The sequence below is a fragment of the Nipponia nippon genome, unplaced genomic scaffold (genome assembly GCF_047370975.1).
Source record: "Nipponia nippon isolate SJK-2023a ecotype South Korea unplaced genomic scaffold, ASM4737097v1 scaffold_15, whole genome shotgun sequence".
NCBI classification, from domain to species: domain Eukaryota; kingdom Metazoa; phylum Chordata; class Aves; order Pelecaniformes; family Threskiornithidae; genus Nipponia; species Nipponia nippon.
In genome coordinates, this window is record NW_028262331.1 from 5,238,520 (window position 1) to 5,259,881 (window position 21,362).

The following is a 21,362-nucleotide window of genomic DNA, read 5'->3' on the forward strand; positions in this document are numbered from 1 at the left end:
TGTTTGTTAAATTTCCATTTAATTGAGTTTATCTCTGTACACACCTGGTTCCTCATGCAGACTTCAGAAATAAACAGTTGCACAAATTCTGTACTTTATTTTCAAATTTCCTAACAAAATACAGTTCTGGCTTCCTCTTGCTGATCACACTGGTCTTCCTTGAAAAGAAAGAGCTATTTCTAGCAGTTCTTTACCCAGTTCTTCGTGCCTTCCTCCGGCGCTGAACTCTGCAGACAGCTCCCTGAACGTGACACAGATTCGGCGATGCTCTATATGCTTGCGGTAAATCGCGTGTTTCCATGTGTACCGTGCGTCACCGTACAGCACCACCAGAGACCTTCGGGGTAAGTGAATGGCAACAGTCACCTCTTTACTTGGAACAAGCCTGGGGGATAAAATGCAGTCGATTCCTTCTTCACCTGAATTTTTGCACGCTGATGTCTGTGTAAAAGATCCAGGGGGACTTAATTCCTCATTTTCTTTACTGAAAGTGGGGAATAATTGGATAGTGTCCTCTGAATCACAAGACATGGACAGCACGGTTTTTGATAGCAAGTTTAAGCTAACCAGACGCTCTCCCCAAAGCCACCAGTCATCAAAATGTGGGTCGATGGCAGAACCCCTTTCTGGCATGTAGTCCAGATTACATTGTTCAACAGGTAAGAAACCGCCTAGTACAGAGCAGGCCTTCATTTGTGCCACAATCTTTTTACTAAAACTTGGCAAACCGGTAAAGCTGCCAGCTTTCAGCCTCTGTTTTTTGAAGTTCACTTTGGGTCCATAGTCCTGTTGGAAAAGAGGGGGGAAAAGGTAGTGTTAGGGAAAAATCTAGGTCAAGTCGTCTTGGAGAGGCTGTGATCCTTACAGGGCTCACAGTCAAGACTTTTGAGCTCCCATCTCTTCCAGTGACCTGGTCACCAGGTTGCAAAAGGACTCAGTGCAGCTATATTAATCTGCCTGGAATTAGATTTCTCACCTGTAAAGTAAAAACCAACCAAAACGCCCACTTCTTTCACTTGGAGACTGTGTGAACTTTAATGCCTGAACATGCACCGTCAAATTCTGTGTGTTCTAACTATCATGTATTTTTGCAAGAAGCTGACTTTAATTACAAGTAATTCTTGCAATTGATTTCAGGAAAAGCTTTCAAAGGAAAACATTTGAGGAAACATCTAAATGTTCTGTGTTTTAACTGAAAACAGCTTTCCTTTTCCAGAGGGATCTAAGAACAAATGTGCTTCTAAAGTCAAACCTGTTTCTTTCGGCCAGACTGTGATGGTTTCCAGTCATCTTGATCCATCAGTTCAACTATCTCAGATTCTTCGTCTTCGCTAATGAACTCCTCTGCCAGAAACACCCCTGGAAATGGAAATGCCCAGCCAGCAAATTCCGAGTGCTCATTTCCTTTAGCTAGGCCTGTTGCTGGACAGTAAGTGAAATTATCTTCTCCCTGTGGAAATAACAATGGAGAAGAAAAAAGCAGTGGGGGGAAAACCTACCAAGAGAAGGCATTTCTGTTATTTACCCCTGCAGCCTTGATGCTGCAGCATGAAAACTGCCTGTACAGGATTCTTGTAGACATGAGAAATTTTATAGCTTCTTTTGGGGAACAATGCTTCCCTGCTTTTTTTTTTTACAGCTCCAGCATTACTGTGCTACTTGCTTGAAGTCGCTTTTCTTTCCTAGTAATGTCTTTATCCTGCAAAGATGGGGAAGAAGAGATGATCCTCGGTGCCAAATGTATAAGAAGATTAATGGTCGGGATTCCTCAGGCCGGCTGTGGAGAGATATGGTTTGTCATAGCAATAAATGTTGAATGAGGGAAGTTGATAAAAAGCGCCAAGGCCAAAAGGCTAAGCTGTAGCGAACCTGTCTTTTCTTAATGTATGAAACTCAGGCCAGGTCTGTCCTGGCTTTTGAGGTCGCTGTGCGCCTCTGTAACGTGGCTCAGCTGAAGCCGCACGGGCTCCTTTCCCAAATACCCAGGGGCGGCCAGCGGGCCCGGCCCCGGGGGGCTCGGCTTTGTCCCCAGCCTGGACCCCCGCTCGGGGCCCGGCAGCCCCCGGGGAGCCGGGCCCTCTCCCGCCGCGGGGGTCCCCGCCTCCCCCCGAGCCCCCTCGGGGCGCGGCCATCCCCGCCCGCCCTGAGGGGAACATGGCAGGCGCCCCCCTCCCTCCCACCGCCGGCCCCGCCCCGCCGCCGGCCCCGCCCCGCCGCCCCCTCCCCGGTACCTGCGGGGGCGGAGCGGCCTGCGCGGGCCCCTCGCAGAGCAGGCAGGAGCGGATCCCCTTGCAGCCGCAGCCCGGCCCGTCGCCGCCGCCCGCCGCCTCCATCCCCGCCGGCTGCGCTGAGGATACGGTCCCTCTCCCCCCCCCGCCCCCTCCTCCCTCCCTCCCTTCCTCCCCGTCTCCTCTTCCTCCTCCCCTCCCGCGGCCCGGCCCGCTGCCAGGTGAGGGGAGCCGGGGGAGGCGCGGGCGGGCCGGGGCCGAGGCGGCGGCGAGGCACACGGGGGAGGCGCAGGCCGCGCGGCCGGCCGGTCGGTCGGGTGAGCGGGGGTGGAGGGGGAAAGACGGACTCGTTCTCCCAGCAGCCCTCGCGGCGCCCAGCAGCGGTGCTGGGCCCGTACGCGCCGCGGGGGCTGCTGGGAGTTGTAGTCCGGCCACCCAACGCGCACACCCCGTGGGGGCGCCTCAGGCCGCGGCCGGCGCCGGCCCTCACCGCGGCCTCAGGGCTCCTCGGGGCAGCGCGAGGCGGCGACCGCGGCCCAGCGCCGCACCTGGCCGCCCCGACGCGAAGCCAGCGCCGCTGTCCCTGCCCGCGGGCGGTGCCGCGGCCTGCGACCAACAGACCGGTGCCCCGCGGGCCGCCGGGGTCTGAGGGGCCGCCGGGGCCACCTGGCACCCAAGAGGCCATCCCTGGCTGGGCTGCCAGGCCAGCGTCGTCGCTGGCATCCCCGGCATGGCGGTGGTAGCACCGCAGGCGTCATGCAGCAGGCAGCGCCCGGCACGCCGGGCTCTCCTCGGTTTAGGCGAGGCGGTGGTCCAGCTGGTGTGGGGCAGTTACAACTGAACTCATGTTAGTCTCTGCTGTGGTAGTCTGGCCTGAATCGACACCCTGCTGTGGGACTGCTGACCCCGAGAGGTGCTGCTGTGGGGCAGGAGGAGGGTCGGTGGCTGCTTCTGGTAGCGGTTCCTGGTTAGGCTGGGTTACGGGGTTCGTCAGGCCCCGGGGTAATCGGGTGTGCCCTCCGCAGCATCACCCGTGGCGATGGGGCCGTGTTGTGTTGTGGTCTTCCCTGCAGCTCCCGTGGTGTCACGGGTGACACAGCGATGTCTGATGTGTCGGTGTGGTCAAAAGGAAGGTGATGGGAACATCCACAGGCATTGGTGTCAAATTTTTCTTACAGATACTAGAGCTTAGGGAGGTTTATTAGGTTCAGCAGGTAAGGGCCTGAACCTGTGGTTTGTCTTTCAGCGACAGCTCTGTTGCTTGAAAGATCAAATCCTGAACAGCTGCTGTTCAAAGTGTTTTTCAGGCTCAATGCTCTTTATGCTGGTCTAAAATACTCCATACACGAAGGATTGTCCTTACTTACAGGTGTTAACAAAGCAATGCCCTGTTGCTCATCAAACCCAATGGTCCAGGTGCTGTAGGCACGTTATGGTGCTGAAGTCAAGCCTAAGGACAGCTTAGTGCCTCGCGCGTTCCTTGCCATTTGCTGGAGTGGTGTTTAGGCAGCGGTGAGACTAACACAAAAAGACAGTAGTGAGCCTGGCCTCAGAGCTCTTTTCTCTTTTATTTCCCTCTCTTGGAATCTGTGTCAGAAACAGTGGTAAGCCACGAACCAGTAATTTCATGAAGCTACTTTGGCCCTGTCAGTGTTATTATTCTAAATATCAGTGTATCTGTGTGTGTGCGTGTACTGTCCTGTCCACAACGATGCATGAAAACATCTGTTAACTACCAATAACATATAGAATGCTCTTGATTTTTTGCCTTGGTGAGGAAATGATGTTATTGATTGGTGGATATTTACATTTCTGGTAATTAATTCAGTTTTCCAAAATTTTAGGGAATGTAGAAGTTGTCAGCCAAGAGTCTATCCATCTGGTCAGGCCAGTGAGCGCACTGTGTCATTTCCTTGGGAGGAAGACATTCACAACAGGTGTATTTATTCTTACTGTTGCTGTTTATTTGAAAGCGTGTTGGAGTTTTTGGAGCACAGCCCTGTTGCTCAGGAGAGGTACAAACAGGTAACTGCGAGACTGTCCTAGTCCCGAGTGCTGTCACCCGATGGACAGCTTTCATCTACAGCAAGTCTGTCACTTTAATAGCCAAGGGAGGTATTGCTGCTGTTCTGGAGACAGATTGGGTCAGCGTGTTGGGAGCGTGTGCCCAGCATAATAACAGTCTCTAGTATTTTCATTTCAATCGTGTAAAAAAGGTGACTTCAAACACAGCAGCAAAATCAGTAGCTAACCTCATAACTTTTTTTTTTCCCCCTTTTGGAGTCAGTTGAAAGGACTTCCTCTTATTCCTGTTTATTTTACCAGGAAGGTTACGAGAAGAGATCCTACAGCTGACTGATTAGTGATTCCAGCAGAGGGGTGGAGATTAAAAATGTCAAAAATTACTACCGAACTTCTTTTGGAAAGAGCGGTTCCAAGATCTACAAGGCTCCGAAAGATCGAGACGCTGAAGTAAGTGCAGACAGGCCCATGGAAAATTCCAGCTGAATTCAGCCTGGGCGATCCTTTTTTTGTCTTTCTTCCCCTAAGCATTTTTACTGAAAAAAGAGAGACGGTTACAAAGCACAGAACGGGAGATGACATTCTCAGTGCAGGATCAGTGAGCGCTAGGGGAGCTGCATTCACTAGATAGGTTATCGGCAGTTACCACCTCTTTTCTCCATTTGTATTGTATATATGCTGCCACCTTCTTTCTGTAAAACTCCTTAAGGCTGGATCCTGATTTCCTGACGCTAAGGTATACTCCCTATCCCCAAAACACTTCTGTCTTTGCTAGCCATTGCTTAATGTGAATAAGAGAATCTCTTCTGGCCTGGATTTCAGAGGGTTTTACAAATATTTTTGGCATTATTTGCGCTCCCTTTTCCTCTCCCTCCGTCACTTTCCATCTCCTCTAAATCGAATTATGTTAGTACTGCAAACATTGCAGAGAGGGAGAATAAACTCTGACACACTTAGAAACCACTAAAAACAGTTCTGTTGCTCAGGTCCTTAACAGAGGTCATTGAAAATACGTGTCTTTCCAAATGTTTAATACAGTAGAATTTTGCTTTTCCAGAACTGGTCAATCCAAGTGACTCAGCTGGCCGATTTCTGGCTGGTGCCTTTGTTGTTTTTATTGCTGATGTAAGAGTTTTGGGTTTCATGTGTATTCTTTAAAGTTATTTCTTTTAGTTTGTCCTGTGCTAAAATAATTGGTTTTAGAGAGAAACTCAAAAGTTTATCTGAAGAGTATAGGCCGCAGTAATCTGGGTGACAGTGACGTTGAGATGTTTGAAGTAGTGAATTTCTAGAGTGTGGCTTTTCCCATGCAGCTTCGTACCGTGATTTTGAAGGGTTATATTTCAGAATGTCCATTTGGAGAACACTGTGTTGAGTTTCTCCCCAAAATGACACAGTAGTCGCAGTCAGCTTTGCAGCCAGCTGAATTCTGTTCAACCTTTGTTATGTGCTTTGACTGGTTGGTTAGGCTTCGGAGATGACAACTGAAGAAGTGGTCTTGCTTCCTAATTTTGTTTATTTCATTTATTCACACTTCATTTGTATTTAGAAGGCCTTTTTTTACTAATCATTAGAGATGGAGGTTCGTTTGTTAAAGGAACTCAGGCTTGTGTCCTCAAGAGATGTTGGCTGCCAGGACTAGGAGCTCCCTTTGGAGCTCAACTAAATGATCTAATCAGATCTAAATGACCCTTCTTATAATATGCAGTTTTCACTTTCTTACAGAGAAAGGGTATGTTTTTCTTCCTCGCAAATATTGTGCTAGTTTGTCTTTCAGGACAGAATGCTTCTGTTTTGGTGGCAGCCTAGGGATTTTGTTAGGTAGATTTCCATATTTGCCGTTGGAAGTTTTTGCAGCAAAATTCACTGTAAAAGAAATGGAAAAATTGCTTTTTTTGTAAAGTTAGTTCTTTGAAAACAGCCAAATGATTTGGGGACCTACTCTGTACTTGGCCTGAACTTAACTTCTAATGCAGAGAAGAAAAGTTTTGAGCCAGATGAGCAAGCCGATCCAATTTGCTGCATCGTTGTGTGAGTGCAAGTGTCAGCATGAAGTGAGGGGGAGGACAGGACTAGCCTTTTGGAATCACTGTGGTCTTATATTGCTTGCACCAGTTGTGAGATGGTGATTTCTAAAAAATGAGTGAAATAATGAAGGTAGTGCATTCTACGGACAGGGTAGACTGATGGCGTAGTGAATAAGTGCCTTGTATTGCCACAGCTTGTTTTGTTGAATTTACGTTGCAAAGGAATAAAATACCAAAATTCTTAGAGATGTAGTGATTTTTTTCTACAAACAAGAACTTCTCCGGTGATTCCCTGCTCACAGCCAGCTCTGTTATCCATAGGAGGTTTATCTGGATTGCAGGTTAATTGTACTGCAAATACTTGGGTAGACTTGAGTCTCTGGTGGTGTCTGTTAGCTCAGGCACAGCATCTTTTCCATGAATGTGTGCTTGCAGTCCAGAATGCTGCAGACAAGAAAAATCAGGTTTGGTCAGATTTACCCAGTGAGTTGTGCTAGACTGAGAGGTGCCACCAGGTGGGACCTTGTATCCTGTGAAAGTCAGCCCTTGTTATTCCACTGAACTGCAGGTAGTTCATGTTCTGTTTTGTTTTCAGCCTGTCCAAGCTGCAACTGAAGACTGGAGACTTAGACCCGCGTTTGTTTTCCCGTCTGAGGCATCTGCAGAAACTAGATCTCTCTGATAATTTACTGGACAAATTTCCCAACAGTCTAACCCTGCCTGATCTGCGTGTCCTAAACTGCAACAACAACAAACTGGAAGATGTAACTGCTCTGAAACAGTTCCCTCTGCTTGAGGAGCTAACCTATGAGAACAATGTATACTTGACAGTGAGTTACCTCCCATCCTTACAAGCTAAGCATTAAATGGAGGGGGAAACAAACAGCAGTTATGCCTAGTTCTTCTATATTGTTCTTAGGCAGCAAGTGTTAGGGCATCTGAGAAAGCAGCCAGTCTTTTTGCACCCCTTCACCGGTTTGCGCCACTGTTTCCCCATCTGCAGAACTGACTTGCCCAAAACCACTCAAATATTAAAATCTGGGTATCTTGAACTCCTGAGTCTCCAGGCCAGAGTCCCGTCTTAGGTAGCCGATCAGGCAGGATATCTTATGCTCATGCTTGTGTAAAATACAGTAATGACTGTGTAGAGATGTCCTTCGTATATGTTAGTTTTAGTGCCCCTTGTGCTCTGGAAGAGCAGGCTTGGTCCTCTGATGAGGGGTTAAACTTGGTGATTAGTCTAGTTTACGTTTTCTGACTTCTCCCAAGAGGCACTGCTGACTGCACAGTTTAAGCATCCGAAACTGTAATTTTACTTGTGCTTTAAACTGGCATCAGCCACCATCGCCGTCCCCAGATGCTTATTTGCTGTTGCATGCTGGCAGAAGTGTATGTGTGGCTGTATGGTAAACTGGATTGGGGAACTGGTCTGACCTAAAACGCACCTGACCCAAAGAAGCCCTGCTGGTGTTCATTTACAGAGGCAGGGCAGGCCTTCCTCTGCATTGGATGCTCACTCAGAGTTCAAGGATGCAAACAGAATACCCTGCATTGCACTCAGGCGGGAGCAGATGAGCCTGGTTACACCGCCACCACCTTGTGTTGGATGTTAGTACTGCCTAAGTGTGAGGCAGGTCTCCTGTCTGCAGTTTAAGATCCCAACTCGTAGGAGAACGTTAATTTACAACTAAAAGGTGATATTCAAGTTGGAAGTGCTGAGAAGATTTTATGAAATGGCTTTTCCTGACTAAATATATTTTTCTCATCCTTGGCTGTATTTTAATAAACGACTAAAGCTAAAGCAAGTACCATGTGTACAATTTTTGTAACTGATGTCTTCTCTTTCTAGCTCAACGATGACTATAAAGTAATGTTTCTTTTGCAAAATCTTCGGCTACTCAATGGCAAGGATATAACCAAACTGGCTAATCATGTGAGGCGTGTCAATAGTCGTAAGCTCACCAGCAAGGTAAGATGTGTGATATTTTCTTAATCACTAAACACCTGAGAAGTAACTAAATACTGTGCTCAGTTTAATGACAGAATTTCAAACAAGCATTCTGGTATGGTCTGAGCACAGCTCGCAGTATGGCCCACCTAGTAAATGTCTTCCTGCTGCTTTCTCTGGTCACTGCTTGCATTTGCTCTCCCTGTTCTGTGTAGCCAACTTCTGCCTTCAGTTTAAATCACAGGAGCAGGGCCAGCAAGGTCTGTGTCTGACCCTCTAGTTTTTCAGGTCACTCCGATCATCATTCAGAAATGGCAGAAGCCTGGTGCTGACATAACAGCTGCATACACCTCCACATCTAATTTACATTAACTATCCTGGCTCCAGGAATGGGGAGCACAAAACCAAGCTCAGGATAATCTTGCTTTTTCCAGCATACACCAGGAACAAGGATTTGTACTTTCTTCTTCAGCTGCGTGTGTTTGGAACTGCATTTTCACTCATTTAGATACACAGCTTAGCTCCTGACAGATTGTCCCCACAAAGCATGTTGTGATCTTGAGCAAAATTCTTGTTCTATTATGAAAAAGGATTTTTTTTCTGAAGTACTGCTCTAATCATTTGTATTCTAGTTAGTTGATCTTGTTAATTCCTTCTGTGTAGCAGTGGTGGAGAGATCAAATACTGAAAACTGGGATGGCTTACTCTGTGCTAAGTGTTATCTGTGTAATACCTTGTACCTCAAAGGGTCTTGGTGAGGGCTGCTCAGCCTCTTATCCTCCAGGCAACTGGGCATGGTTGGCTGTTTAATGAGACACCAAATGCTCCCCCGTGCTGTTCATTTTGTGCTGGTATCTGTGCCCCAGATACCTTTCCCTGATGGTATTGCTTTGTACGTGGCTGCGCAGTTCTTACTGCTGTGTCTAAGTGTAAAATGTCTGTTGGGTCCAAATGCTTATGGATGTGTTACTACCCACCATAAATTCTCAGATGGGAAACTGCTGATAGGTGAGCATCTGCGTGATTGCGCCTATAGTTCAGAAGCCTTTTGGAGTCCAGGTATCTTTGTAAATGGGGATGACATGCACCAGTCCTGCTCATGCACACACTTGAACTACAAGAAACCTCAAACATCCCTGTTATCCTGTGCCTGTTACAATAAGTGAGTTACCTGTCAGGTACTCCCTGTTAGCAGGGCACAGCGTAAGACTCCTTAAAACCATTTGCTGTGGATCTAGAGGCATGAAATCAGGCATTGCTCTGGGTCCGTGTTCACGGTATCTACTTAGCCCCACTCACGTAAGCTTGGTTCAGAGGAACTGGGCTTCTTGTTAACTGAAGTCCTGGTTTGAACACTGATATAATAAATGGAAGCAGTGCCATCACGTAGTTAGCAGAGCCTCAGGGTTGGCAACTTCTTAAATGCTTTTACAAATACTCTTGTGCTTTTCTGCTCTGGTTTTCTGTAGTATTCTGTTGAATAAACTCAGTCTTTCTGCCTAGGTTACTGCTCACTGGGAAAAATTTTTCCGTGACCAACTTCCTGAGAAATACACAGCTGAGCAAGTGAAGTCCATCAAGAAAAAGTTCCTGAAGTCAGTACAAACCAATGTAGTATATGGACCCAGCTCACTCAGTGAATTCACCCGCTGGCGGGTAGGTTACACTTCACTTACCCTTCTGTTCTTCAGGTGAGGACTCTGCAACCTGATTCTGAATGGATTTGATTAAAATGCTCTATGGATTTGGGTCCAGGGTATCAGGACTCTTGCAGACAGGTGCTGTCACTTTTCCTGGTTTTCTTCACTGCTTTGTTAAGCAGTTATGGAAGCACTAGGACTAAATGTGCACCAAGTTGCGATGACTGTCGTTAAACATTGTTTTTTAATTCATAAGCAATAATGATACTTGTACTAATTAATAAGACTGCAGTATCCTTAGTACTTAATTATTCGCAAATAACTCTAATGGCAACCTTTAGTCTTGATGGAAGCTGTGTGAAAGGAGAAAAGATAATGACAGAACTATAGTTACTCCCAGTGGGGAAAGATACCGTTTAGTTTGTAACATATGTTTTAGTTGTGTGTGCATCTCTCCTTTGTCTTGTTTCATTGCTGTGCTGTGCTGTTGTTTTTGCAAATGTGTAGCCTGGATGGCCATGACAAAGTGAAGTTCTTGGGTCATGTAATGTCAGCAGAGAACTTGGCCTGCCAGGCTGTCAGCTGAGGACTCCTCCGTCACTTGAGAAATTAATGTAGAATGGTGGAAGCAGATACTAAAAACTCAGCAAAGCAGCTCTTGTCATTACACATTAGAGTTTGACTGCTGTTGCTTTTTGTCCTTTTTTTTTTTTTTAAAACATATCCACATATTTGCTTTTAAGGTGAAAATGATTGCAGAAGAGTTTCTGGCATACTCACTGGGTCTGGAGTTAAACACAGATCCTGAACCAGAGGAAAAGATGGATGAGAACGAGGAAGCAAGTACAGAAAGCCCCAGGGAAGCTGCAGAGGATGTGGGTCAGGTAGGTGATTTTTCCAGTTACATTAACAATGTCCTTTTTATTTCTTAGGAATTCAGTAGCACTTGCCAGTTTACATTTATGACCCTTTGGTAACTGTGGGGTCAGTCTCATGCTCCAGCCTGTATTCAACAACTGTGGCTTGCTCTTTATGGTCAGACTGAAGTTTTCCCAGCAATGTGAAGGTTGAGTTGTTCTCTGAGAGGAGAGAGCTTCCATTCTCATAGGAGACCCAAAAGATTTCACGAGTATAGTCCTACTAACCCCACCTATCCTTTGAGGAAGGGATATTTTTAATGAGAGAACTGGGCTGATGCATGGCCAGACTGTGGTGGTGCTTGCCTTCTTTGAAATGGCTGCAGACTGAACCCCCTCGGTTCATGGGCCAGATTTGTTTTTCCACATCATATGTAAATCTCAAGTAACTGGGACAAGGGAAGGGAGATGAAAATGAGGCTGGCTGTGTGATTTTCATTAGCTTCTGCCTCTAGGAACTCTGCAGCTCTGGGCTGTCTGATTCTTGGAACCCAGTCTGTAACCATGGGAGGGTACTTGCATTTGAATAATTAATATCTGTGACTTACAAATCATCTGCACATCTCAGGGAAGCTAGAAACCTTCTGCAGAAACTGACAACATGCCTTATAGGTCACACTAACGCCCAGCAAGAGGAAAAGAAATCATTCAAAACCAGGCTCCGGAAACAAGAGGTCCAAGTCCCAGGCAAACACCGAGGAGGAGGCTGTAGTTAATCCCAGAAAGTCCAGTCATGTGCAGGATAACCCAGCTCCTGATAAACCAAGAACATCGAACCAGCCAGCCAAAGAGGCAACCTCTGAGCAGGGAGCTGAAGGGACACAAAAGAATGGAGAGCAGTTTCCCAAGGGGCAAAGCAACAGAAGATCCAGCCAGCTGACAGGGGAACAGAAAAGCCAGGAGCAGGACAATGGAGTTGTTAGCTTGACCCCAGTGAAGAACTCCAAGGGCAAGGTATGTTCATCAGCCCCCTTGGGACTGGCTTTTGGCTTCTTGGTTTAGTGGGAGGAGCCGCATTCAGATTTCATCAGAGCTCTACACAGCTTGGAGCTCATAATTGGCCAGATATATTGTGAGTTATGGTTTTCGTTTTGGTTTTTTTTGTTGTTTTAAATCTTTCAGAGGCATCAGGGAAGGCACCCCCTGGAGACAGTGAATCCCCTGCAGGGGATGGATGGACCAGTGCTCTGAGGTGGTGCACTGAAAGCCTGTTCTTAGAAATGGGGCTGGCATGACTTGCTCTCACGTCAAACTGATGGCTGCATGGGGAAAGGTGTTTCCCTCTCAGCTCAGACCAGTGGGGATCTAAAGGGTTTTTCACATTTCTTTGCAGCAGGAAATGGGGTTCACTGCTGGGGTCTGCCGGGCACATCTTTTCTAAACCGTTGCCTGCTGGTGTAGGAGTCTTGAGCATTGGTGGCACCTCAGTCTCTCCTGTTCTCTGTAGCACAGAAGGGCTGAGAAATACTTCCGTTTAACTCAGATGGCTGTGTTCAGTAGAGAGTTCTGCCAAGGCAATCACAGGCAAACCGCTGTCAGGGGAATGAATTTTCTAAATGTGGATGGTTTATTGTAGGAGGATGTCAGTGCAGAGCCATTGCATTTTCTTCAGTGTCACAGTAAAGGCAACAGCCGCGAGGATTTTAAAACGCAGCTCTGGTCCTGTGTCTTCGAGCCATTGCTAGACTGTGGAGCCAGGAAAGGTGAGCTCTTAAAGAGGTTTGCAGGATTCCCAGAACCACCCGGCTCTGGAATCCCAGCGGACTCCATGCGTGAGACCCCTGTTCCTTCAAGGTGTAGTCTCCATTGTCAGGAAGAGACTTGCTTACATACTTCTTCTTTGACTTTGAAAACAGGAGACTGGGAGAGCACCGGGCAGTGATAAGCTGCAGCCTTCATGTGTTATCCATGAACCTGGGAACTTCTCACCTATTCTTTTCATCTTTCAGATCCCATTGTGAGCTCCTCCAGAACTGTGGCAACATGTGGAGGGGAATCCGTCTGTCTGATTGATTGTGAGACGGGGACAGTGCTGAAAAAGTATAAGGTGGCTACAGAGGTAGGTTGCAAGTGGGAAGAGTAAGCATTGAATGGAAATACTGTAATCCGTTATAATGACATACATGTACACATAATATGTATTTACAAAGAGTTCTGAAAGGGTTTCAAGCATTAGCGTGGGCAGGTGTTAAAAAGATGAAGACAGAGAGCAAACATTTCTTGCTTATCCTTTTAGCCTGGTTTGGTTTTATTCTTGTATTAGTTTAAAAGATTAGTCTGCCTCTCTTCTCCTCACAGAGGCATACGTATGTGTATCCAGGCTGCTAAGACTGGAATAAACATCCTGTTTTGACAGTTTGTGTTCTTCTGAGGGTTGTTTTGAGATTCCATGCTCCAGCTCGAATAGTCGTGTCATTTCATCTGAACAGCTCTCATGATAGTTGTCTTATCTCTGAGCTAACAGCCATCCTGCTGGCTGTTCTCTTTCATGCTGTTCTTGGTTTCTTTCTATCCTAGGAGTTTTTCAGTGTTGCATGGACAACCCTCACAATGGTAATCAGCGACAGTCGGAAAAAATCTCATAATATCTTGGCGGCTGCTGGGAGGAGAGGGATCGTCAAACTGATTCATGTGGCGGCTGACTTCTGCTACGGAGAGATAAAGGCTCATAAAAAGCCCATTGCTACTGTCTGCTTCAGCCCAACTCAAGAAACTCACCTGTTCAGTAAGTCTCTGGTTCAGAATCTCTTTAGCTTTAGTACCCAATATAGAAAAGGCTGGGCTTCCTTAGCAAGGGGGATTGTCACCAGTGCAAGCAGGTGCGGGTAGGGACCGCACACACATACAAAAAGCATGGACAGATGTTATGGAGAGAGTGTTGTTAGTCTCTTACGGCAGTAATCTACAGAAGGAACAAATTGTTGCAGTCACGGAGCCTGACTCTAGCTGAGGTGCAGCAGCTCCTGTCTCTCGGTAGCTCTCAGGGTGGCTGTCACGTACGCATTAGCCACAAACAAGCCCAGTAGTGGATCCGTTCCGCAGGGATAAGTAAGAAGAATGGTAGCCAGAGCAGCCTGCTGGGGGCCAGGCAGCGAGTGGTTAGCTGACAGGGCTCTCATCAAGCATGGCAACAGGGGCAATGTGGTGTATAGTGGGCTGTTGGATTTAATTTTTTCCAACGAGCAAAACTATGCTCTTAATTGCTTTCAAATAAATGAAAAATTTTTTGAGTTCTGTGCCTCATCAGAAATTTTTATTCAAGTCCTGATGTAGAAGAGAGCTTTGCCACAGTAGGGCTCACAGAGGCTGAGGCTTACGGACTGGTAGGAAATGAACCATCATATTACAAATTGCACTTGCATTGTCAGGCCTGTAAAGTAAGCTGTTACAGAGGCATTCAGACCACACCTGCACCCCATAGCACATTGTTTCTCTTGCCTACAATTACCCACATCCTGGAGTGGTTAGAGTGCTACGTGAACCATTAAAAGTGGAATTCTTTTAAAACACGGGTGTCTGTAGTGGATGCTTTTCAAGAAGCAGCTCAAGAGTGCAAAAAGCAGAAGCCTAGAGGGATAAGGAGGTTGACAGCACACACAGATAATGGCGTGGATAGCAGGGCTCATTTTATTGCATAGAAGAATTTATAGTAATAAAGTGAGCGTCTTTGCATGCCTGTTGGGGACTGGATACCAACCTGTTTACTCTGAGTTTGAGGGATGCCATCTGATTAGGATCCAGATTACTCTGAGTAATCTATTAGGATTGTTTCTGCTATCAGTATATCAGCTTGGTGACAAAGACATCAAGTGTCTTTCACACTTAATGTCAGTGCCTAACTTTTCCAATGGGAGCTGCTGTGGATGTGAACACAGTAAGCCGCAGATATGTGGAATAAAGTGGCGTCTGCCTTAGAATAGAGGTTAGCGCTCGTATTTTAGATTCCACTCGAACCCCTGACCAGAAACACGAGCTCAACGGGGCACTAATTAATGACCTTGTGAAGCCACAACTTAGTAATGGACACCAGGAAACAAACTTTCTTTTATCTGCTCCTCTTAGAGCACAGGATAAGAATGCAAATTACTGCCCTTGCATGTCTGACAATGTCTGTGAAGTGGTGTTGAGCCAGGAGCCTCGGTGACTGCTGCTGTGCTTTAATGAGCTATCTGATGCCACAGGCTTAGAGTGTTGCAGCCTGTGACACAGGTAGAATTGCCACCTAGCACGAGAAGAGCCAGATGAGCAGCGGTGTCACTACCTGCTTCTCTTCTGTGTCCCACAGCTGCATCCTATGACAAGCGAATTGCGCTCTGGGATATTGGGATTCCAGACTGTGACTACAATTTCAAAGCAAGGTAAAGGTTCAAAAACCAGATGTGGCCAGTCCAGGAGCCTATAACTGTCACTTTGCAGCACCACTTAACTATTTGTTCTCTTTTTCTTTTTTTTTTTTTTAGCCAACTGCTGGTGCTGGAAGCGCTCTCCATTCCCTTACGGATTGCCCCGGTCCCCACCTGCCCAGACCAGTACCTGCTGGCGGGCTGCGAAGGTGGCTGCTTTGCCTGGAATATAAAACTGGATAAGGAACAAAAAAGCAGGTGACAACCAAAAGCTGGGGGCATGCCTTTGCTTTTCATAACAAGAAGAGGTAGTCCTAGCAAAGGCTTTATTTCTAATCGAGGAGGTCTGAGCAAGAAAAGTAGCACGTCCTACCAAACTTAAAGTGTGTTCCCCACCCCATAATGGCAAGAAAAAAATTACTAGCATAATGCTAAAGGAGTGTTCAAAGCTAGCAGCCCTGAGCTTGTATTGATGCTCCAGTCTCCAAGCATTGCAGGCTGCTTTGAAGGAGGACTGACGTGAGTGTAATGCAATACCCTAAAACTTAAGGGCGTATCATCTTGAAGTAGTGTAAGGGAGTGTAAATTCTTGGATCACGTTCCAGTCTCACAGCAAGGCCTACCCTGCTTCTGGTACGTGAGGTTACCCAGGAAACTGGCTCTCTGTGGGAGCACAGGAAAAAATTACAAGAAAGAAGGAAGTGACATTCATGCCCTGCTGACATATACTAATCCTGATGCCTACAAAACCAGAGGAAGTAAACCAGCAGTCTCTTAAGCAAGTGGGCTTCTGCTATATTAATAAACCCAGGTGGCCAAAAGCATAAGTTCAAGTGGGAATTCATCCACGTTTGGCAAGAGACTCACTAACACATGAATTTCCTTCTGGGTTCTGTAGCCGAGTGCCCTTCCACTGCTGCCCATTCAGGACTTGACTCATTTCCCCCTTCCCCCTACTCTAGGCCTTTTGAAGCCATATTCCAGTTTCCCGATGAGGATGGAGCCGTGACAACATCTCACAGGGTTGATGGTTTGGCTTTTCTGAATGATGATGTCGTCGGTGAGTATAAACAATAAAAGTCAGGTGCGTCAGCGTGTGGCAGGCTGAAGCCAGCACGATGAGCAGAGGGACTGAGTGGGGTGTGACTACCTCTTCTTTAGATTTTTGGGGGGCTACACAGAACGGAGTTGTCTCCCAGAGTCACTTATCTTTCCCTAAAATGGGGGCTAGAGGTGCAAACTCACGTCTGAGCAGGACTGGAAATCAGAGGGCCCCATCCCCGAGAGCACGCTTGGCCCAGCAGTGCCGAAGTGGAAGGGAGGAGAGCTCCTTCCTGCTCAAGGGCTGGTGGCAGCAGTATGGTTTTTTTTGTCAGGGAATTGGGGGTTCCCACATCTGGGAGAGTGCTTAAAACAGGGCCTGGGTCTTTCTGAATAGCTTATGCTTGTTCTACAGTTCAGGAACATAAGCATGGGACTGAAAATCCCTCTGCAGCCTCCAATTATCCTGAAATAAGGTAAAGGAGATGGAAACAGTTGCTGCTGGTATCAGGTCCCACGTCTTAAAAGCCACCTTCTGGATGGACCACCTTCACCAGAGGCATTTCGCTTCTCAGCGACTGACATAGCCTCTCCCCTCTTTCTTGCCTAGTTTCCAAGAGCTCTAAACCAGGATGCATATACTTATGGAGCTGGAGTCGGTCTTTTGAGGCAAAGGGGAAAGGATACCAGCGAACGGTATCTGCAGTTATTCTGGCTGAGCTTGAGTGGTCCACGACAGATCTGTCCTACCTGACGCTCAGCACCTGCCCAGGTAAGCAGCACCCTTCCTCAGGGCAAGCAGCGAGGCTGTACCGGTCGCTGTAACAGAGATGGCCGCACGGGTTGAGGTTCACTTTGAACAGTTGTGTGTGCTTCCCCTTTCACGGAGCCCATAGTCAGGGGCAGAGGCCTGGATTCCAGTCCTCATCAGAGCAAGTGTGTCTGGTCTCCCCTCTGCAAGCAATAAGAGCCTGCAGCTCCCTGCACTGCAGCTCTGGTACAGGGCAGCAACAGCCCAGGACCAGCTATATATGAATAATATAAATAATACATAAATGCGGCTGTACCAGCTGTCATACAACAGGGGAACAGCTCAGGCTTACGGTGTTATGCTGCCTGTACAGCGCCAACAGGTCTTTGAAAGGCACAGAGCTGATGGCTTGGCCCTGTGGCTTTTCTGGAGCCATTTAATACTTACTGCAGCTGAGGGAAGGGGCAGGAATTCCACACACAGGGCAGCCGGCTTTAAGACTAACAAGGAATAAACCTGATCTGATTGCCACTTTCCAAAACAAAGAAGTCAGAAGAAATACCAAAACATTTATCATTAGCCTTTCTTAATAGAGTAAAATAGCTGGTTTCTCTATAAATGAATTGAGTTTTTTTTCAGAGCGAGGTAGATTAATACATATGTGTTAGAAAGAGAATTTTGCTGAAAGGTGACATCCTCCACTGGGATCCTACAGCACTGTCTTGAGCTGTGCTCCATAGAGGCATGGACTCTCCCTTCCACACTCATTTTGCAGCTTCTTCTTTTGGTCTTACAGCAAAAGACTACGTGTTCTGTGGTGACGAGATGGGAAGTGTGTGGATGTACAACCTCTCAAACTACACCTCGGCGTGGAGCTCTGCAAAGGGAAAGCGCTCAGACAAGAGGATCCCTCCCACACAGGTAGGTCTCACTTTACCCAGAACACGCCTAGTCTTTTCTCTACCTAACACGCATGAGCAATCTCCAGCCCGTGACCAAGGCCATCTTTCAAATCTCACGCAGACACAAGTGTGACAGGAATTAGGAGGTGTAAAGCATGTCGGTTTGCTCCTGCGTCTTGCAGCTCGGCAGCTTTTCCTAGCAGAAGGGCCCTCGGTAAAAAAGCGGTGGTTAAACTGGAGAGGCTGAGAATCCAGGCGTGCAGACACCATTTCCCCGAGGGGCGGGAAGCCAGAGCGGCTGTTCCCTGGCAGAACTCACACAGGAAAGGGCTCCCTGCTTCCCTGTGCTCATGCCACCGTTTTTTTTCTTTTTTTGCTTGGTATTTCCCTGGCCTCCAGAGAGTCCTCCTTTGGGTAATTACTGTCCCCTTGCATGGTGATGGCTCTGAAAGGAGAATCACACACGCTCAAAGGCTCGCTCCAGAGCCTGGGCTTGAGCTCCCATCAGATACAGGTAGGAGGTGACCTAGTGTTCTGTAACTTTTTGGAAGTGTGTTGCCCAAGTCAACAGTCACTTCCTCCAGGACCCAGGGGCAGCTGCTTTCACTTTGTCCTTTCTGATCAAGTCCCTCTGCATTAAACCCGCTCCTTTAGGCGCAGTATCATAAAGCTGCACCACCTCCCTCAGAAAGGGGAACCTTTTATTCAGCTTCCCCAGGTCCGTAGGGAAGCGGATTCCACAGAGACCCAGTCATCAAACCAGGCCGTGCAGAAATTAATCACCTCCCACTTTCAGAGACAATACCAGCCTGCCTTTCCTACCCAAACTCTTCTCCTCGTAGATTCTCAAGTGGCCAGAGCTTCGAGCGAACGGGGAGCAGCTGAGTGAAGTCCTAATAAACAATGTGGTATCAGACCCTACTTTCACTTACCTTGTTGTCCTAACTAGTGTGAACATAACAGCGATTTGGAAGAAGTCATAGTTCCTTGTAACAGAGTTTCATTCCCGTGCTTTGAAATAGTGCAGTATTAGTGACTGTTACCCATGTAACCATGAAGTTTTCTAGACCAGCTATTATGTGCAAGAAAAAAAAAAAAGGTAAGAGTTTGTTAAACTCATCAAATCATTGTAAACATCCGGTTTCTTTTACTGTAAGTTTTCACAATTTGTGCATTTGTTTTATAGAAATGACACTTAATAAAACAAAACACCAGTTCAGTTGGCAGTGCGTAGACTTTTTGAAAAGGAAAAGCAGAGAGTTCATCTACCGCTGTCGCTCAGCAGCTTCTCATTCTGGAAGCACGCTCACAATAAACTCGCCAACAGCCCAGTACAAATATTTGCGTTAAGACTCCAATTAGAAAAGCAGAAATCATTTTAATGACTTATCTATCAAATCAAACACGACATTTATCTTCTTGGCAAAGTGCCTCTGGTATAAAAAAAAAACAACTCTCAATATCGCTGCTGCTGTCAAAAATTAAGCATAACCGGGACAAGGAGGAAAATATTTGCCATGAATGGAGGTTTAAATAGATATATATTCAACTGACAGACACATCATTCTGCCTCAGAAGTAGCGTCCACTCTAAATGCGGTGATTTTACTCGATTCCTTCTTGTTTGTCTTTAATAGCAACCTGTAAAACACGAACAAAAATACACGCACTAAGACAAGAACTGATACTGAGCTGGAGGAGGTCAGCTTAAACATTCATAACAGTCTTCTGTGAAACACAAGAACCACCGGAAACCATCAGTGGAAATCTCTACACCATCCAGGAAAATAATACTTAAATTAAAATCAAAACGGATTTACAGAAGTGCTGCACTGTTACCAGCACTGTGTAGAGAACACTACACAGACAATAAATATCCTATTCACAATTCCCCTCCAGTTTTGTCTGAACAACCTTTTTCAGGCAGATTTACATCTCAAAAATCAGGGGCTGAATCAATACGATTGCAGAGTTGAGCAGACTCCATGAGGAGTGGTCAAAAAAAAAATACTGTCCCAGAGTTTTGGCAGGAGAAGCAAAACAAAGCAAAACATGTGGAAGAACAGAAAATTGTTTTCTACACTAAGACTGTGAGATAAGCAGTGCTAATGCCGGCCAGCTAGGGAATCACAGAGCACCCACCAAACCCTTGCTGGGCATGGAAATAACCCTTTAGAGCAGCTGGGCTCCACCATCCCTTGACAGGAGCCGAGCAACACGGTGCCACATGGCTTTGATTAATTTACTGACCTAAAATAGCAGCTCTAAGATACACTACTCCTCCCTTTGTTTAACTTTTAATTGCAAGAAGCACAAATACTTTAAAGAAAAAAGAACAAACTTACCCTGAACCTCTCCTCCAGGAGGGAGAGCTCACTGATCAAATCCGTGATGGCATTGGTGAACGCTTCCTGGGGGCTGTAATCGGGGGTGGTTTGGACACGGATGATGATTTTGTGTTCCAGTGGGTGCGGGACTTTGTACCCTGCAAATAACACCTGGGGGTCTTTCAGTAACTGCCTGGAAGGGAAAAACAGCAGTGAACAACCGCACAGCACAAATACAAATAGTTTTTAATAGCACAAAAATAATTTAAAAGCTGTGTTTCTGATGGGCTTTGCCAACATACTTTCAAACTGGGCGCTATGAATGTGTTTGTGGAGGCTGTTCCCTCATTTTTAAAGGCAGAGTTGCTTTGCCCTGACTTGACAACATCGATCACAACGTGACTAAACTTTCTGAAGAGAAAAAAAAAGCCCCAAACCCCTCCAAAATATACTCCCCCCCCCTCCCCCGCCTTAGCTCACGACTTGATGATGTTCCCCAGCGTGTGGTCCTCCTTGTTGATGGTGAACAGGCAGGCGTTGGGCACCTTCGTGTCCTTGTTGATGGTGATCCTGAGGGGATACGGACAACGGGCCGTTACCGCAGCGCCTCAGCGAGCGGCTCCCCCCCGGCTCGACACAGCCCGGGAGGCCGCGGGGGTCGGAGAGGGAGGCCCGGGCTCCCCGTACGGGGAGCCCGGGCCTCCCCCTCCGACCCCCGCGGCTGGACCGGGGTCTGCGTCCCGACCAAGTGCCCCTCCGCCGCCGCTCACTTCTTCTCGCCCTCGAAGAGGAGGAAGGACTCGAAGGCCGGAGGCGCGTTCATCCCGCCGCCGCTCGCCCCGCCGTTGCTACGGCGCCCGCCGCGTCACTTCCGCCCGCTCCCGGCGGTGACAGCGCCCCCATGCGGGCGGGAGGGCTCGGCGCAGGTTCGGCGCCCCCCCCCCCCGTGACGTCACCGTCGGTGACAGCCGTAAAGGGCACGAGCGGTGATGTCAGCGGTGATGCCATGAGGAGCACCACCACCAGTGGATGCCCCCAGCAGAACCAGCAGTGACGCCACCACCACGGCCACCAGTGATGGCACCAGAAATGGCACTAGAGGGCCATCAGAAATGTCACCAGTGCCACCATGAGCAGCACCACCAGTGCTGCCACCAGTGCCACCAGCAGAACCACCAGGGCCACCAGCAGAGCTTTAACCAGTCCCCGAGCCCAGC

The 21,362-nt window shown here is 47.5% G+C and overlaps 3 protein-coding genes across 9 annotated transcripts; 1 reads left to right on the forward strand and 2 right to left on the reverse strand.

Annotated features, from left to right (window-relative positions):
• Positions 1-81: 81 nt before the first annotated feature.
• ALKBH4 (alkB homolog 4, lysine demethylase) lies at positions 82-2,458 on the reverse strand. 3 transcript variants are annotated; one of them, XM_087752272.1, is made up of 4 exons: positions 2,232-2,382; positions 1,526-1,777; positions 1,253-1,450; positions 82-786 (listed from the first exon to the last, which is right to left on the reverse strand). In XM_087752272.1, exons 2-4 carry the CDS (start codon positions 1,580-1,582, stop codon positions 145-147), a joined length of 897 nt encoding a protein of 298 aa, XP_087608398.1. In that variant the 5' UTR covers positions 1,583-1,777; positions 2,232-2,382; the 3' UTR covers positions 82-144. The 3 variants fall into 3 exon arrangements, with proteins under 3 accessions (XP_087608398.1, XP_087608399.1, XP_087608397.1); XM_087752273.1 differs by having other exon boundaries at positions 1,526-1,699; positions 2,232-2,360; XM_087752271.1 differs by lacking the exon at positions 1,526-1,777 and having other exon boundaries at positions 2,232-2,458.
• LRWD1 (leucine rich repeats and WD repeat domain containing 1) lies at positions 1,313-19,042 on the forward strand. 4 transcript variants are annotated; one of them, XM_087752270.1, is made up of 16 exons: positions 1,313-1,429; positions 4,554-4,700; positions 6,873-7,107; positions 8,127-8,246; positions 9,729-9,881; positions 10,609-10,749; positions 11,395-11,736; positions 12,359-12,485; positions 12,732-12,841; positions 13,300-13,507; positions 15,068-15,140; positions 15,243-15,383; positions 16,088-16,185; positions 16,777-16,938; positions 17,714-17,838; positions 18,662-19,042. In XM_087752270.1, exons 2-16 carry the CDS (start codon positions 4,621-4,623, stop codon positions 18,800-18,802), a joined length of 2,256 nt encoding a protein of 751 aa, XP_087608396.1. In that variant the 5' UTR covers positions 1,313-1,429; positions 4,554-4,620; the 3' UTR covers positions 18,803-19,042. The 4 variants fall into 4 exon arrangements, with proteins under 4 accessions (XP_087608396.1, XP_087608395.1, XP_087608393.1 ...); XM_087752269.1 differs by lacking the exon at positions 1,313-1,429 and adding an exon at positions 2,317-2,449; XM_087752267.1 differs by lacking the exon at positions 1,313-1,429 and adding an exon at positions 2,715-4,253.
• POLR2J (RNA polymerase II subunit J) lies at positions 18,944-21,053 on the reverse strand. 2 transcript variants are annotated; one of them, XM_087752289.1, is made up of 4 exons: positions 20,916-21,053; positions 20,629-20,715; positions 20,164-20,338; positions 18,944-19,459 (listed from the first exon to the last, which is right to left on the reverse strand). In XM_087752289.1, the coding sequence occupies exons 1-4, from the start codon at positions 20,966-20,968 to the stop codon at positions 19,424-19,426; spliced, it is 351 nt and encodes a 116-aa protein (XP_087608415.1). In that variant the 5' UTR covers positions 20,969-21,053; the 3' UTR covers positions 18,944-19,423. The 2 variants fall into 2 exon arrangements, with proteins under 2 accessions (XP_087608415.1, XP_087608414.1); XM_087752288.1 differs by having other exon boundaries at positions 20,626-20,715.
• Between the last annotated feature and the right edge of the window lie 309 nt (positions 21,054-21,362).

What these genes read in the sequence shown, in the direction of transcription:
- LRWD1 (XM_087752270.1), top strand. Translation starts at nt 4,621, where the DNA reads ATGTCAAAAATTACTACCGAACTTCTTTTGGAAAGAGCGGTTCCAAGA. An exon ending in AGTATAAGGTGGCTACAGAG is followed by an intron (nt 12,842 to 13,299) that starts GTAGGTTGCAAG and finishes TTTCTATCCTAG; the next exon opens with GAGTTTTTCAGTGTTGCATG. An exon ending in TCAAGAAACTCACCTGTTCA is followed by an intron (nt 13,508 to 15,067) that starts GTAAGTCTCTGG and finishes TGTGTCCCACAG; the next exon opens with CTGCATCCTATGACAAGCGA.
- POLR2J (XM_087752288.1), bottom strand. Translation starts at nt 20,968, where the DNA reads ATGAACGCGCCTCCGGCCTTCGAGTCCTTCCTCCTCTTCGAGGGCGAG. An exon ending in CTGGGGAACATCATCAAGTC is followed by an intron (nt 20,339 to 20,625) that starts GTGAGCTAAGGC and finishes TTTCCCTTCCAG; the next exon opens with GCAGTTACTGAAAGACCCCC. An exon ending in TCCTGGAGGAGAGGTTCAGG is followed by an intron (nt 19,460 to 20,163) that starts GTAAGTTTGTTC and finishes CGTGTTTTACAG; the next exon opens with GTTGCTATTAAAGACAAACA.
- ALKBH4 (XM_087752271.1), bottom strand. Translation starts at nt 2,333, where the DNA reads ATGGAGGCGGCGGGCGGCGGCGACGGGCCGGGCTGCGGCTGCAAGGGG. An exon ending in AGGCCGCTCCGCCCCCGCAG is followed by an intron (nt 1,451 to 2,231) that starts GTACCGGGGAGG and finishes TTATTTCCACAG; the next exon opens with GGAGAAGATAATTTCACTTA. An exon ending in AGTCTGGCCGAAAGAAACAG is followed by an intron (nt 787 to 1,252) that starts GTTTGACTTTAG and finishes CTTTTCCAACAG; the next exon opens with GACTATGGACCCAAAGTGAA.